Source organism: Pyxicephalus adspersus, chromosome 4 (genome assembly GCF_032062135.1).
Source record: "Pyxicephalus adspersus chromosome 4, UCB_Pads_2.0, whole genome shotgun sequence".
Taxonomy (NCBI): domain Eukaryota; kingdom Metazoa; phylum Chordata; class Amphibia; order Anura; family Pyxicephalidae; genus Pyxicephalus; species Pyxicephalus adspersus.
The window spans coordinates 45356541-45373397 of record NC_092861.1 but is presented as its reverse complement, the minus strand read 5'-3'; the positions used below and the strand labels follow the sequence as shown (position 1 = coordinate 45373397).

General features: G+C 38.3%; 1 protein-coding gene across 1 annotated transcript; it reads left to right on the top strand.

Annotated features, from left to right (window-relative positions):
- The first annotated feature begins 4991 nt into the window (after positions 1-4991).
- On the top strand, positions 4992-6062 carry ARL14 (ARF like GTPase 14). Its single transcript, XM_072410390.1, has one exon. The coding sequence runs from the start codon at positions 5063-5065 to the stop codon at positions 5657-5659; it is 597 nt and encodes a 198-aa protein (XP_072266491.1). The 5' UTR covers positions 4992-5062; the 3' UTR covers positions 5660-6062.
- The last annotated feature ends 10795 nt before the right edge of the window (positions 6063-16857 follow it).

Genomic DNA, 16857 nt, shown 5'->3' with positions numbered 1-16857 from the left:
TTGTAACACAATGTTGTAGTCAGATCACTGGGGGATAGGAGAATAAAAAAATACTTCCTGCTTCAAAAGTCACTTGAATGGAGATTAATTACTGTATTTTATTGATAAAAGAATATTATTTTTCTGGATACTATTACTGTGCTAATCCAGACTTTTAAACTACACTTTATGAGTTAAGACAAAGCATAGGGGCAGGTTCATACCTGCTACATGATTGCTCTGGTTTGTGTGGCTCCCTGCAGAAGTCCTCTCGAGGACACAAAAAGAACCAGCGTCAATACATTTGCAGCCCCTATTCATTCCCTATGGTGGCTGTCACAGGGAGAGGCTACATGGATTACTGGCATTGGGAAGCTTTAAAGTCATTGCAACCCCACTACCAGTGTAAATAAACCCTGTGTTACTAAAAGTGAAGGGGGGTAATATTAACCTTCTGAAGACTGTTGTTGATCAGCTGGATTTTCCTCTAATACCTAAAGGAGTATTCACAGCAGATTGCCCATGTCAAGCTTTGGTCAGAACCTGCTAAACCCCTAACTAAATGTAGACATTTCAATGGACTCCTCCACTGCAGGGGCATTCAAATTCCTTTACAAAAAGTGGAGACTCCAAGTGGCTGATGTCAAATAATGGCTGCCTGGTTGAACAGATCACTTATACACAGGACTAATACAAATCATCTTATTATCTCCGTTGCTCTGGTTGGTATTTTTGTTTATTACACCACTTATAAGACATGTGTAATTAATTGCAATTGCTGTCTCAAAGAGCAGTAAACAGCAGAAGTCCAAACCCACAGCTTCTTACCTCAATAGTAGATAGATATACACTGCTTATGACCTAGTAATGTACCATGTTGTACCAAGATAATACAGTCCTCATATCTTTCAAGATAAATTACTTATGTGACATCCAAGATCTGTGTTCTGCCACAGGGCCATATAATAAGGAACATGTGTACGTGCAATATATGGAGAATTCAATTTTACATTACATTAATAATATTATTTTTGTAAATCTGTTTAATAACAAAGCTTGTAAGCATACTCACATAATACAAAAATAGAACATTCAAAGCACTATAAATATGACAGATACAACACTTGTGGAAAGACATAAGATGTACGCTTGGACACAGCAAGTGTTGTTGTGCACAGCAAACGGAATAGATGGGCAGCATAAGAAGGATCCAGAGATCTGGTAATCCTTCAATCCTGATTAAGTGAACTATGTTTTCTCTCAAACGTGTTGGTGAACAAGCTGCTGCAAACCCTATACCACTTTCAAGATTAAAAAGGTAAGGCAAAACCTTTTTTGCCTTACCTCCCCCCCCCCCCTCCTCTACAAAAGCCATACTGGAATAACCATCACAGGAACAATAAATTAAGCTCATAAATTTAAAGACAACCATAAATTTTTTTTATGTACTTACTTTTTTAAGTGATACTTAAAATATTGTCTACCATCACTTGGACTTTACCTCGCTACTCACATCATTGGCATTATTGACTATCATTCATGTTGCAATTCCATTATCATTAAATGGTATTTATATAGCACCAACATATTAAGCAGCGTTGTACATTAAATAGGGGTTGCAAATGACAAACAGATACAGACAGTGACACAGGAGGAGAGGACCCTGTCCAGAAGAGCTTACAATCTAAGAGGTAGGGGAAGCAACACACAATAGGAGGATTTACTTTCTTCAGAAAGAGGGTTTACTGTCAGAACCATACATTCATTTTATCTTAGAATGTACTTTATTTATTTTATCCCATATATCCCTGCAAGTGGCAAAAACTTTCCTATTTTACTAAGCATTTATGGCCATAGGGAGAAGGTTTACAACAAACTGTGTATATCTTTTTATTAGTAAACCAGAGGGTCCCAGTGCAAACCTCATTCTCTGGAAACGTTACATCAATTAAATTGTGTTTATATGGGATAGTACACAAATCAGTTTGGAAGTCTTCTTCACAATAACTTTAACGGATTCACTGCAAAAAACAGTAGTAAATGTATTGCCTTTTTAAATATGAGGATCTTTATTGAAGCTAATTCATACCTTTTATCTTGTCTGATAGAAATGTATAGTTTAAACCAAGGTTTACCAATAATGTTGTCAATCCCAGTTAAATAGCAAATACATTTAAATACTTTTTAGGAAATGCATGCACAATATTTTCTTTATCTACATCAAAAACAAAACAATACATAACACCAAAAGTAAGAGCAAAATAACATGAACTTAGAGTATTCTATTTGGATGTTAATATATTATTATGAGTAGAAGGAAGAAGGGACAAGCTCTTTTCCAAAGAATTTTGTTGTTCACAGCACTCAAGTGGGAAACAATGTGTTTTGCTAATAATTAAGCTTCTTCAGTACATGTTACAAACATGAAAAGTTGACAGCATTAACATACAAGAAGATCAGCAGAGGGAACACAAGGGAAGACAAGTAGACACCCGGTCACATTATGAGGATACTTATAATGCATCAAGGGTGGTGCACCAACAAACTAGGTATTGATTGCTGATAAGATCAAACACAGCCTTGTAAAAGGCAACAATGTTTAAAATGTGACCACTCTCCCTATGCATCAGTTTGCTATGGGCCATAGCAATGATAGCAAGATTTGATGGACACTGCAAAAGTACATTTTCTGAGTATAAACCTACTGAAAAAGAAACTGGCCTTGGAAAGCTGAGAAAGAGTTGGACACAATGGATAACTGTTACTACATTTAGAGGAAATAATAAATGCAAATAATACTTGTTTCCTCATTTGTCTAATAACAAACTACACAATGTACACCTATTGTGCCATAAAATACAAACAGCCAGAACAATATATATAGGATTATATTATAATGTAATATATTATGTTTCACTGGCAGTTGGTCATGTTTTCAGCAATTTTATACAATGGAATAAGATTAAATCAAATGCATGCCTTCTACTCTAACAAGTCTAGCAGAGAGGGAATAAAGCATAGAGTGGTATCTGCAATGCAAATATGCTTTAAAGGTCCAAGACTACTCTCTATGCCAGTACCAGCTTTATTAGTTAGCACCACACACAGAATTTTTTTCTTTATCCATTCCCACTTTAAGACAAATTATACAAAACATCTTAAAACATCTCAAAACAGGCTCAGAGCACATATACCCATGCTGTAATAATATCTACCTATATAACATCTCTCAGCACTGTAATATTGGTATTTTCAACCTTGTGTCCGTTTTCTTCAGATCATGCTTTCACTGTAGAAAAACAACTGTTCTGGCAAATAAATATTGCATAGGGAATCGAGCCTGGGGTCCATGCTTTGTACTGTAATGAATCTCTGAAATCCATTTATTCTGGGAAGCCTCCACATACAGACATGGGAAATCATTTCTCCTCCATAAAGAGTCAAGCTGCAAGGCAAGATCTTTCCTGCATTGGACAGGTTTTGAGCCTCTGCATTTTTTTCCTGTCCTAGGTAATTTCCCCTCACTTTCTTTTGCATTCATCACACCAGAAGTGAGAAAAAGTTTGGGGAGTTTTGGGAAATTGGGAGTTTCCTATATGAAAAAGAAAGGTCTGGGCTAGATATAAGAAAAAGATAAATAAATATTAAGGCTCTGCAACTTCCAATGAATAAATCTCTTTTAACTGGTAACTTACTTTGCTTCAGTGACTGGTTAATGAATTTATGCATTGATATGGATCACTGTAACAGATGCTGTCATTGTACCAAGGTAATACTTACAATGGGGACCAAATTCTAACAGCACTCCTGCCATTTCGGATACCAGCCTATATTTTGGGATGGTTTAGCTATTACAAATTTGGGGGTGGGGACATATTTAAAAAAACACACACAATCCATTTTTTATATTAAGTACAGTAGATTGCTTAATATTCGTAAAGATTGTTTTCACCTTAGAATCAAATTTAAGCTCCTGTGCTTTGCCTTCAAATCCCTACACAGTTATTGTCCCACTTACATTTCTGACATGGTTAAAAAATACTCCCCCTGCCGCTCTCTCCGCTCCTCCAATGACCTACTAATGACTTCCTCACTCATAACCTCATCACACGCACGGATACAAGACTTCTCTAGAGCTGCTCCAAGTCTCTGGAATGGTCTTCCTCGTCCTATTCGGCTTGCTCCTACTTTCTGCTCATTTAAAAGAGCACTCAAAACCCATTTTTTCAAACTTGCCTACCCGGCTTCTTCTGTCATTTGAAACCATCACTACTTCCCACCACTACATATCTCCCATCCTTTTGTGTGTGAAATTCCCCCACCTACTAGATTGTAAGCTCTTCGGGGCACGGTCCTCTCCCCCTGTATCACTGTCTGTATTAGTCTGTCATTTGCTAGCCCTATTTATTGTACAGCGTTGCGTAATATGTTGGTGCTATATAAATCCTGTTTATTATTATTAATAATAATAATAATAATTGTTTCTCTGCACATAAATATTTTCTAGTTCAGGTCTCAGGATTAGCAAATGGGGTCTTTCATCACAATGTCCTGTTAATACACTTGTGATTTCAGTACCTGTAAATATATATTTGAATACTATAGCCAGCAATGCACTGAAAATACTCTAATTTGCTTACCTGGAACACGCATTACATACATATACAGTATAGTAAATTTGTAGGAGCAATTTGAATATTGTCTGTGGTTAGAAAATATGTTTTCTAAAAGCAGGAAGATTTTATTTCAAGCAAACTATTTCCTTCATAATTTGCAGCAATGGGAAGTTATGTTATAATCCAGTTATTTTAAAGTAAACTTTACTTGTTTTATCACTATAGAAAGTGGTGTATTCACACCTCATTCTCTCAAACTTTGAACTTTGGTTTTTCCTTTATCGATTATGCTTTATTGCTTCTGACAGTTCTACCTTTGTGACAGGCAGTGGACATTAAACCTTCATAAACAATACACCTTTCTGCTTTCTGATAAGCCTGTCTATAAGTAGACAGCTCCCATTGCTACAGGTCACCATGCCAAACTTCTCACCTGTTTTTCATGCTCAAATACAAAAAGCAAAGACATGGGGCATGCAGTATCTCTTCACTCCAAGGTTAAACAAGCCAGAATCCTCATACTTGGCTTGGATGCAGCTGGGAAATCAACCATTCTGTACAAATTCAAATTCAAAGAACCTTTTTCAACAATTCCAACAGTCGGCTTCAATGTGGAGATGATTCAGACAGAGAAGCACCTGCAATTAACCATATGGGATGTTGGAGGACAGGAAAAATTAAGATCACTTTGGTGCTACTACTTTGAAAACACTGATGGACTGGTGTATGTGGTGGACAGTACTAACAAAGAAACTATAGATGAGTCAAAAAAGGAATTTCAGCGTATACTGCAGAATGAACTGATAAAAAATGTGCCTGTTGTTCTCCTGGCTAACAAACAAGATATTCCCGGAGCACTCAATGCGGATGAGATCACACGGAAATTTAACATGAAGAAGTATTGCTCGGACCGGGACTGGTATGTTCAGCCATGCTGTGCCATCTCAGGCCAAGGCCTGGCAGAAGGATTCAGTAAGGTGTCCGAATTTGTCAAGAAGTCAAAAGATGAAGCTCTTAACTTTGCAAAGCAGAGCGTAAGACTTAAAACATCACGAAAAGTATAAAACTTTTAGTGTGACCTCTAGAACTTGAATGCACCTTGAATACAGCACAGTATCGATTTTATTGTACCGCAGTACGAAAATGACAACTTTTATTTATTAAGAACTTTTTTTAGTTGCTACGAAAAGAAAAAAATTGCCCTAGAGGTATATTCAAAAGAATCAGAAAACATATTAGGCAACAGAACAAAAAGTGTTTGCTGCAAGTTGTGACAACTACCAGTTAAAACAAGGACTTCTATGAACTAACAAGGGTGCTGTACAAAGTGTTGCTATATCTGCTTAGTCAGTATTTTCATATTTATTTAGGTATAAAGCTAGAAAAGTATTATTATTTTATGTATACAGCTATACACCCATCAAACATAAAATGACAATTATAGTATTAAATGATTTTTTATACTAATTTTCTTTATTTTTTTACTTGTTGAATTGTTTATACTTTGTGTGATACTACAAGAAAAGTGTAAGACTGCATACTACATAGAAACCATTGACATTTACCGGTAATATTGTCTGAGTGTCATAAAAAGCATTTTGTTCTTTAATATTTAAGCATGGCTTTTATTGTAGATATACAATTGTGTGAGGACAGTACATTTATAGAACAGTAGGATTCAAAATTTATGATGGTGTGGCTCAAAAGAGGAAGCTGGAAATCATAACTAATTTAGTGTACTGTATATTGCTGTGACTTTCAAGCTCTTGTGACAATACAAGTATATGAATGTCAGAATCTATTGAGAAATGTAGTTTAATGACAGCTGGGAGGCCTGACCCAAATATTTTACCTAATGAGATACTGAAGGATCTCATTAGGCCTTACCCAACAATATAATTATATTCACACTGTCAAGAGGAAGCAGAAATTGTTTCCTCAACCATACTGGAGTGCAGATGTGTAACAATGAATGACGGGGACACAAAAATATAACCCCCCCCCCCTTTAGCATGATTCATTATCTTAAAAACAACTGTCTATTGGGTTATGTATTGTTTTTAGGCAGTAACACTGCATTCTTCAAACAATTTGTCAAATACTATTGCTGGCAGCATCCATCAGTATACAGGCAGTAAGCACTGGTCTCTCTATTCTGCAGTGTTCTATAGTAGTCTCATGGTTTGCAGGTACTTCCTTTGAACCACAGTTTTTAAAACTAGTTTAAAATAAAAAAAAAAATAAAACAACAAAACAAAAAACTCTACTAGGTGGAAGCAACGCTATCTGTATGGAGTTTGCAGGTTCTCAAGCCAGGACACTATCTGCATGGAGTTTGCAGGTTCTCAAGCCAGGACACTATCTGCATGGAGTTTGCAGGTTCTCAAGCCAGGACACTATCTGCATGGAGTTTGCAGGTTCTCAAGCCAGGACACTATCTGCATGGAGTTTGCAGGTTCTCCCTGTGTCTGCGTGGGTTTCATGCGGGTACTCCAGTTTCCTCCCACATCCCAAAAACATGCAATTAGGTTAATTGGCTTTCCCCTAAATTGACCTTAAACTACAATAATGACATATGACTATGGTAGGGACAATATATTGTGAGCTCCTTTGAGGGTCAGTTAGTGACATGACTATGGATTTTGTAGAGTGCTGCGTAATTAGATGGTGCTATATAAATACTGTGTAATAATAATAATATTAATAATTGATAATTTAACAGGTAAAAGAAGCAGACAGTGCATGTGGTTGTGTGAAAATATGTTGCTGTTGAGAAATACTATGGTACCATAAAACTACTTACATGCAGAATCCATACACTTTGTTTCTTGTTCCTTAGTTCCATCTAGTGGCAAGTCTTTAGTGCAGATGTGATGATTTGTACAGCCTATTTAGGCTTTCCAGACCCATCTTGTAATTATCAGAGTACAGCATTTTTATTACCAGCCCAGTGACATAAAAAAAAGTACCCAAGAAGTAAGGTAGAGAGAGGTAAAAATATAATTTTTCTTTTCATATTCATTAAGTAAATGTAAATCTTGAAGACAAAAAACACAGCATGATGTGTATTGTTGAACAAGTGACTGTCAGGTGACAATCAGGTGGCTGAAAAAGTATGCCAAACTCTGCTTCTAGCTAATATGAGAAAGAAAGAGACCAGGTCCCATGGATTTAGCACAGCCAGCAGAGTTGCCACAAACATCTGTTCTATTGACACTTTTTTTTTTACAGTGTCAGAGCTTCAGCCACAATAGAAGCACAAATGCAGACTAATGTGTGCCTGTCATGAAATTAAACAAACTAATATAAAACCAACAAACTAACTCACCTTCTTACAAAAAACGTGAGTAATTCAATATCCAGGAAAGCACATCTAAAACAAGAAACACAAAGTTTATTACAATAAAAAGACAAGACTCAGTCTACAAGAACTGTTTCCCGAGGGTTTAACCTAAGCATTTAAATGCCTATGTTTGAAACTCCTGTTCATTCCATTAGTCCAGTTCACACCAGAGAGTTTTCTTGATGAGCTGTAAAGAAAAGGAATCTTGCAGCACTTGGAAGGAGTTAAAATCCCCATAAACATATTCCAAACCTTCACAAAATGCTCAAAAAGCCCCTAATCTCTATCTTCTTTGCTACATATCTTAGTTTAAAACACTTTTTTAAATGCTTAAAAATGTATGCAAAGCCTGTATTGTCAATGTAGCCTTATTGTTTCAGTAATAAATAGAACAAAATATAATATTTTAAAGCATTAATCACTGAAATAATGGGAGAATATTCTGCATTGTCCTGGAAGATTCCTAGCAACTGAGTTATTGGGTAACTAACTGTTATTTCTAACATCTTCCAGGAAAAAAACATAATCATCTACAAATACTCTACTAGTTTAGGGATACTGCTTGCAGGATGAACTTCTCAAAGGCAAATCCGGACTACAAAGTGGGGAAACGTGGTTATGTTAAACAAGTGTATGAAAATTGGGCCACGTGGAGGCTCTTAAAAGCAAACCACTAGCTCTTTGTTCGTGCCACGACCAAATCTCCATAAAAAACTCTAAAACCACTGGGAGGTTCTAATTTTAAAAATATGTTCAGAATGGTGTGTCTTATAAGTAAACAGAAATTACAAAATGAACAGTAAATCCAATTGTAGATTTGAAAATGAAGATCACCAGGTATAAAGTGATGGAAGCAATTTAAAAATACACATCTGAACATCTGAAGGCTCCAGGACGGATGGTTTTGGGACTAAATTATATGAAGCACTACAGAAAGAAACTAAGCAATAAGTTCACTTCAGTATTGAATATTGTGTATTTTTCAGTACAGAAATATCCTAGGAAAACTTTATCCAGGTCATGTGAAGATGTTTACTAATACTGTAGCCAGAAGATTGCTGAACTAAATACTGAAAATATATAGACTTTACATAGACTTTGTAAAGTGTTGCACAATATATCAGCACTAAATAAATACAAGTTATTATAATAATTATACACAATGATCAAGTGGGATTTATCAAGGGAAGCGAAGGATAATGTGGTATGCTACTTATTTATTTTGAAACCCCAACATATCGTTCACCCTTGTGCAAATCTACGCACGTTTAAAGTGGACCTAAACTCAACTTTTTTACCTTACATAAAAGAGTAAACAACCCTTATATAAGAAAATAGTATTGATGTATTTTTTCTTTTAAGTGCAATACCCTTTTTAAAAAAAAAAGAAAAAAGGGTGCAGCCGCGACAATCAAGACTAAATGAGAGCACAGAGCCTCCCGAGATACCTACATCACACATCGCGGGAGGCCCTGGCTGCTCCTTCTGCACATTTTTTCCACTAAAGGGAAAGAGATCCCAATCTCACGCATGCGCAGTGAGATCAGCTCTTTTTTCACCCTTTACAGCAGGCTACGTCACCCAATCTTGCACCTGCTCAGTGTGAGATCGGGTGACGTAGACCTGAAGAGAAGATTGAAGATGGCAACACCCGGCAAGTCGCCTGGACGAAGAGGAATCCTAGGACAATACAGGACCGGGTCGAGGCAAGGTGCAGTGCAATCGAGGGGCTGCGGGATTAAAGGTAAGTGAGATTTTTTTTAATTTTCACTTTACTTCTGCTTTAATCGTAAGAATTAAATATTTATTAAATATATAGTTGATCAACTGGAACTAGGGGATAAAATGAGGGGAATAATCTCTTAATTGTATGTGAATCATTGGATTAGAATAAAAATTTATGGAATTGGTTATCTCTCATGAAAATCTTTAATGGTACAAGGTAAGGATGCGTCCTGTCCCTGGTGGTATTTAGATAGTCAATATCAATAATTATTGGAGCAGATAAAGAGTTTTAAAGAGAATGGAGAACAAGAACACAAGTTGGCTGTATTTTGCAGGTGATTTGCAGTTATATGTGACACATCTAAATAAAGATTTGATCCTTAAGTTGTGTTCACACTAATGGGGGGAACAGATGTGCCCCATGCTTTCCCCATCAGGTGGCACCTTGCCAAACAACCAGTCACTTGCACTGCTGCGCTGCTTTCTTTTTAAACAGCTTAGAGCAGGGGACATCAAACTTTTTTGGCCACTCAGTGGTCATTTCAGAGGTGGGCAGGAGCACACTAGGCCGGACTCTCTCTCGAGTCCCGCCCTAATGGCTCCGACCCCCCACCAAGAAACCCCCCTTGAAGGGACAGTTAACACTTCCTCGACCGGGGTAAATAGGGAACATTCCCTCTCCTCCATATGCATTGTGGAGGAGAGGGAATTCCCCTCAGGCAGCCACAGCAGAAGGCGGCTCTGGTAGTTTGTTCCGGCCTAAGCTCCGGAGCCGCGGGTTGTTGGCCGGCATTAGGCTGGGTTGGCCAGGGGGCGTTAGGCCAGAACAAACTACTGGCTAGGCCATATCTGGCCTAAAGGCCGGAGTTTGCCGACGTCTTTCTTAGAGAGTGTCACAAGCGGTACTGAATCACTTCCCAGCCATTCTGTATGGGCAGCCACTGGTGAGATTCTACATGCAACAGCTCACTTGAGGAAGCGGTTTCTGCACTGCAAGATAAACGCCTGTCTAGAACATAGCCTATATTTAGAAATATAAAGTGGTTTATTTCATTCCAAAGTTAACATAGCCATTTGAAAATCCTAAATATTAACCTGCCTCAAGAGAAAGAGAAACAGTTGTACCAAAAGTGGTAACCCTGAGCCACACTTGGGGTGGAATTGTAAAGGGAATTGTAAAGCTTACGTGGTCCCCATGAGCAACTACACGAGGGAAGATCGTGCATGGAGCCCCAGACCGAGGGAGATTGACAGGTATTTTATGTTTCTTCCATTTGCCAATTATCGGGCCAACTGTTGTCCCCTTCTCAGCAAGCTGCTTGGCGATAGTCTTGTAACCCAGTCTAGAATTGTGTAGGTACAATCTTGTCCCTGACATCCTTAGACAGCTCCTTGGTCTTGGCAATGGTGGCTAGTTTGGAATCTGATTAAATGATTGCTTCTGTGGGCAGGTGTCTTTTATACAGGTACTGTAACAAGCTTGGATTAGGAGCACTCCCTTACAGAGGGTGCTCCTAATCTCAGCTCATTACCTGCATACAGTGAAGACACCCAAGATAGGGGATCAAATACTTATTTCACTCATTACAGTGCACATCAAGCTCTGATTTTTGAGCACTGGGTTTTTGAAGGTTCTTTTGTTGTTATTCTGTCTCTCACAGCTACAGTAAACCTACCATTACAGTTATAGACTGATCATTTCTTTGTCAGAGCCCAGGCAATTTCTTGTTATTGGTCCTGTCAAATATACAGCAGAATGTAAACACTTCCCAATCCTTGTGTGGAGCTTAAAAACTCTCCATCTTGTCTTGATTAAGATTTTTTTTCCGAGGAGCTCTGCATAATATGTCAGGCGAGTGGTATTTCCCATGATCCCATTACAGAACCAAAGAGGCCTTCCGGTCAATTTGGTTTTCTCTCAAAAGGAGTTTACCTCTGGGATCTGCTCTGGGTTACCTTTCCTCAAGACATGTTGGCCGAGCCTTCTGCGCAATCTCTGATAGTTTACATATTTACTATTGTTTCTTTTTACCAAGGGATCTGAAAAAGCCACCAATCCTGTTTTTTTTTTGGGTATATCAATATCAATATTTATATCATTATATCAATATATCAATTAAATGGCAATATACAACATCAAAATATATGAACATCATCTTTTTATGGCCTCCCTGTGGATATAACAGGGGTAGAAATGATGAGGAAGGGAGGGGGGTATAATACAGGTCTACATAGAAATGTGTAAAGGGGAGGGAAAAGGATGTAGTCTCAAGTAATACTTTTAGTAACACACTTTAAAAATAAATATATTTTCCCCATTTTTCATTGTACATGTTATTCCCGTAATTAATAGAGATACATTTACTGCTGAAGGGTAAGATATTCTGCAGACCAAGTAAACTGCTCCCAATAAAACCAGATATGTGTGTTTTTGGCTTTTGATGTTTCATCAGTTGCCATTAAATCTTCCATTGCTCTGATGTTAGTTACCCTATGTGTTCAGTGTTTCCTAGTCAGTGGTCATGTTTGTTTATGGACAGGGATACACACCTTTGCAGCATTTAACCACCTGGGCGTTACACTGATGTCTAGATACACTGTTTTTCATGAAATTTTTTTTTTTAATTGTAGACCTGTAAGTTACAGAAATATGTCCAAACAGGGTTCTAGTAGATATCACGAATATAAAAAAAAGTTTGAAACACACAATCATGTAAAAAAAAATGTACTTTTAATAAAATCCTATCCTATTTTTTTTGCATAGAAATTTTTGTTTATATTGTGGGCTTGTAATTCTTAGGATTAACTCCCGGGTATGATAATTATATTTATTTATTATATTAAAATCATAAATTATAATATAATACATAAATATAAATAATAATTTAAAACAATATTGAAATAATAGACAACAATGTAATCTAAAAATAAAATATAAAATTAAAAATGTACCTTTATTTTTATATCATGTTGTGTGGTGTTTTTGTACTGTAAAAACCATTTAAAAGCAGATTACATTGTGACTCATCCGAGTGATGTGAGGGGGGGATTGCTGCTGCTGCTGTGGCTGCGGCTGCTGCTGCTGCAGCAGCAAATGTTTTATTGCTGCTGCAGGAGCTGCGGGGACCGGGTAAGTATTTGCTTTCAGTTGTAATCCAATTGTCATACAATGTATGACAATCGGATTGCAATATAACGTTTGTTTACATTTTTAACCACCTGGTGAGAAAAGTTCAGGTTTAACACTTTTTGCAAGTGTTTTTACCCCGAACATGGTCGGGTTTAACGGCCAGGTGGTTAATAAAGGTATAGTAAAGAACAACAATACTTTTTCCTGGACATGGTGGAGATGTAAAGCAGAGCCAGCTCCAGTTTATTATGAATAGATACGTCCATAAGGTTTTATATGGTATCTGCTACCCTTTTCCAAAGGGCTGCAGGAGTGGGCAACTCCAAAATATATGTAAAAACGTGCCCAAGGCCTTTTCGCAGCGCCAGCAGAGAGAGCTAGTACATGGGAAAACCTTGGCCAGAACAACTGGTGTTCTGTACTATCTTGTAAGTATTTTGTAATTTGTTTCTTGATTCTGGTTACTAGTAGAGGCCTTGTGGCCATAGTGAAATAGCTGCGCTCTCTGCTGTTCCGAAAAGGACTGTTGCAATTCCCTCTCCCACCCATCTATAAACTTGGGTATATTGATTATTGATAACAGTTGCGATAAGGTACCTATCACGAGACCTTCTACTGTACATGTCTGCTCCAACGCGTGAGTGGCCTACGAAATTGTTGCCGGGCAGGAAGAGAGCCTAGAAAGTGTTTAGGCTGCATTGTTCTCTAGAGACCCAGATTGGCAGTGAGTAGTCATTCTGCTACTGGACCTCTGATATCCATTCGCCTGAGGAGATGAATTGCCTAGCCCGGTTAATCCCCATTCATCTCCAATGCCGAAAAATAGGATCTGTGAAACTAGGTGTAAATGCTGGATGGCCTAAGAAAGGAGACACTGAAAAATGAGTGGGTGCTTTCTAGCTTGGGCGACAGTGTCAGGTGACGACCAAACTAGTAAATGAATAGGTATGGGAGAGAGGGTGTCTTTTAATTGGATCCAGCCTTTTAGATCTCTGTGTCTACACCAGTCAATTAAGTGCACTGCAGCATGGTATATTATTGGGTCTGGGAAGGTCATGCCCCCTTGCAGCTTGGGCAATCTGAGGACCTAAAAAATAATTCTAGAAGAGTCATTGCCCCATACAAAGCGTATAAATTCAGAGCTAAACTTTATTAACAGCGAAGGGGGGAATTTTGCATCGCCTAAACCATGAAAACACATTTTGTCTTTACCTCTGCAAATTGTGTCTGATCTCGTTAAGCAGTGGTAGAAAAATTAACATGGCTGTTCGTGCTAGATCAGCTGGGATGAGGGTGCCCAGGTATTTTATGGCCACTTTTGCCCATTTAAAGGGGAAAGAGGGTGTTAGGTTGTAAAACATTCAGTGGGGTATGGTGATATTTAAAGCCTCAAATTTTAATTAATTAAATTAATTTTGTAAATTTGGGCATAATCTGGTAGTTCTTTCAAAAGATTGGGGATAGACGTTACTGGAGAGGTGATGTAAAATAACAGGTCATCTGCATATGCAGCTACTTTATGAGAGGTGCCACCTATTGATACTCCTGCGATGTTTGGATTGGACCTTATTCGTCTTAAAAAAGGTTCAAGCATAATAATAAACAGTGAAGGAGAGAGGGGACATCCTTTCCTTGTCCCATTTGTAATGGAAAATGAATCAGAGAGGACCCCATTAGCTCTTACCCGTGCTCTGGGGTTAGAGTAAAGAGCCTTAATCCAATTAAGGAGCCCCGGCAGGGTACCTATATGTATAAACAATAAGTTGAGATAAGCCCAGTCCACTCTATCAAATGCTTTCTCTGCATCTCTGTAGAGTGAAGCATCATGGGAATTTGGTTAGAGTGTCCAAAATTATTAAATTAAGCAAGCAAACCATGTTGTACCAGGCTTCGCAAAATGTTAGAAATCCGCTTTGATCAGTGTGTATCAAAGATTACAGGACAGGGGTTAGCCTACACACTATCATACTAGAAAAAAGCTTTAAATCATTGTTCAGTAGGGAAATGGGTCTATAATTCGCAAAGGATTGGGGGTCCTTATCTGGTTTGGGAATGACGGTAATATGAGCCTCCAGGGTGTCAATTGACAGGTTGTCTAGCTCCAGAATGGAGTAAAAGGCTGCCAAAAAAGGCTGAGCTAATTGGGTTTAAAATCTTTTGTAGTAGGCCAGAGTTAGTCCATCTGGACCTGGGGCTTTGCCTGTTGCTGCCTTTGAAAGTGCCGTTTGAAATTCTGGCAATGTAATTGGGGTATCTAACGTTTCTAGAAAGTCTTTTGGGATATTTGGGATGCCCGAGGATACTATATATTCCCTAATTATCTCCACTGCTGGTGCCTGTGGAGCCAGGGAGTCTGTCGGGGATCTCAAATTGTATAGCTTTTCCTAGAATTGGTGAAATGAGGCTGCTATGTCTTTGGAAGAATGATGAACCATACCTACTAGAGGAAGATATGCTTGAAGATATGAAGGAATATAAGCTTGGTATATATGACTGGGACCTATTCGCTCTAATAGCGTGCCAAAGCTGCCCTACATTTTTTGCATACTCATAGAAAAAGCCCCTACATTTGGACAGTTGTGCTTTCCCCTTTTCATGACTTACAGAGGCTATTTGCTCACGTATTCGAATTATTTGAGCTTCTAAGTCTGGTGTGTGGTGGCACTCGTGAGTGGTTTCTAACTTGTATAGCTCTTGCAGGAGATTGTTGAGCCTGGCTTGCCTTTTCTTCTTTGCCCTTTGCCCCAGTTGTATAAGGAGGCCCTTTATAACACACTTATGGGCCTCCCAGGCCACCATGGGATCATGAACCAAAGGAGAGTTGCGTAAAAAATACTCCTGCAGCTCCCCTTCCACCAATAAACCAGTGTCCGGAGACTGCAAAAGGTCCTTTCAGTCTCCAAGCACATGGTCTGGATATCTGTACATCTGACGCAAAAGTTATAATGATCAGTGTATGGTCAGAAAAGTGGCTGTACCTATCGAGGATGATTGAACAATCGAAAGGGTATCATGTTTTAGTAAAAAAATGTCAATGCTGGAATGTGTTTTGAGTACCAGAGAGTAAAAAGAGTAATCCCGTTCAGTAGGATGTTGTATCCACCAGATATCGATTAGATGAGGAGTATGCAAGTCTTTTGACTCTCTTAAGGGTGGAAAGCAGTAGATGTGATGTTCCTTTAGAAACATCCCTACTAGGAACCAGTGCTATGTTAAAATCTCCTCCAATGGTCACGCTCCGACTAAATTCCTCTACCATGTCCAGAACTTCATCTAAAAAGTACAGTTGGTCAATATTAGGTGCGTATATGTTGACAAACGTGTATAGTCATGTGCCAATCATGCCCTTATTCATCAAGTAGCGAGCCTCAGGGTCTGACCTCAGGTCACTAAAGGACCATGGCAGCAACTTAGAAATAATAATGCTAACTCCCCAGGACTTAAAATCTGGGAATGTGCCATGGTATGACAGTTGAAAACATCTGTTTTTGAGAGATTGTATCTTGTCATGGTGGAAGTGCGTTTCCTGGATAAAGGCCACATGGCAATGCATACGGGTAATAGCGATAAGTGCTATAGAACTCTTTGTAGGGGAGTTAAGCCCTTTAGCATTTAGGGATATAATCTTCATATTCCTTTTAGAATCTTGTGGGTATTCAGTTATTTGCACAAAAGCGTGTTATCAGTAAAGAATGCTAAGTGACTGATAGCAACAGAGGGGGAGGTAGGGCTTAAATTAAGGTAAGTGTGTAGCTATATGGAAAGGGGATAACTTAGTGGAGGTAGGGCATGGGCAGAGGTAAACAAAAAAACACAGCTCCAACACTTCACTCTTGGAAGAGAAGCACTCTATTGGGGGCGACAGCAGCGAGCAAGGTGCTCCCCGCATTAAGCGGCGCATTTTTTTTTAATAAACTTTATTTATAGACACAGAAAAGACAATGTACAAAGTAATAACCAAAATATCATCAGAACAGTACAAAGCCATAGTAAAAGAGAACATACAATAACAGGCTCAAGATTAGTGTTACAAAGATCGGGCCGTAAAAAAAAAACCATCAGCA

Excerpts from the sequence above, each read along its gene's own strand:
- ARL14 (XM_072410390.1), top strand. The coding sequence starts at position 5,063 with ATGGGGCATGCAGTATCTCTTCACTCCAAGGTTAAACAAGCCAGAATC.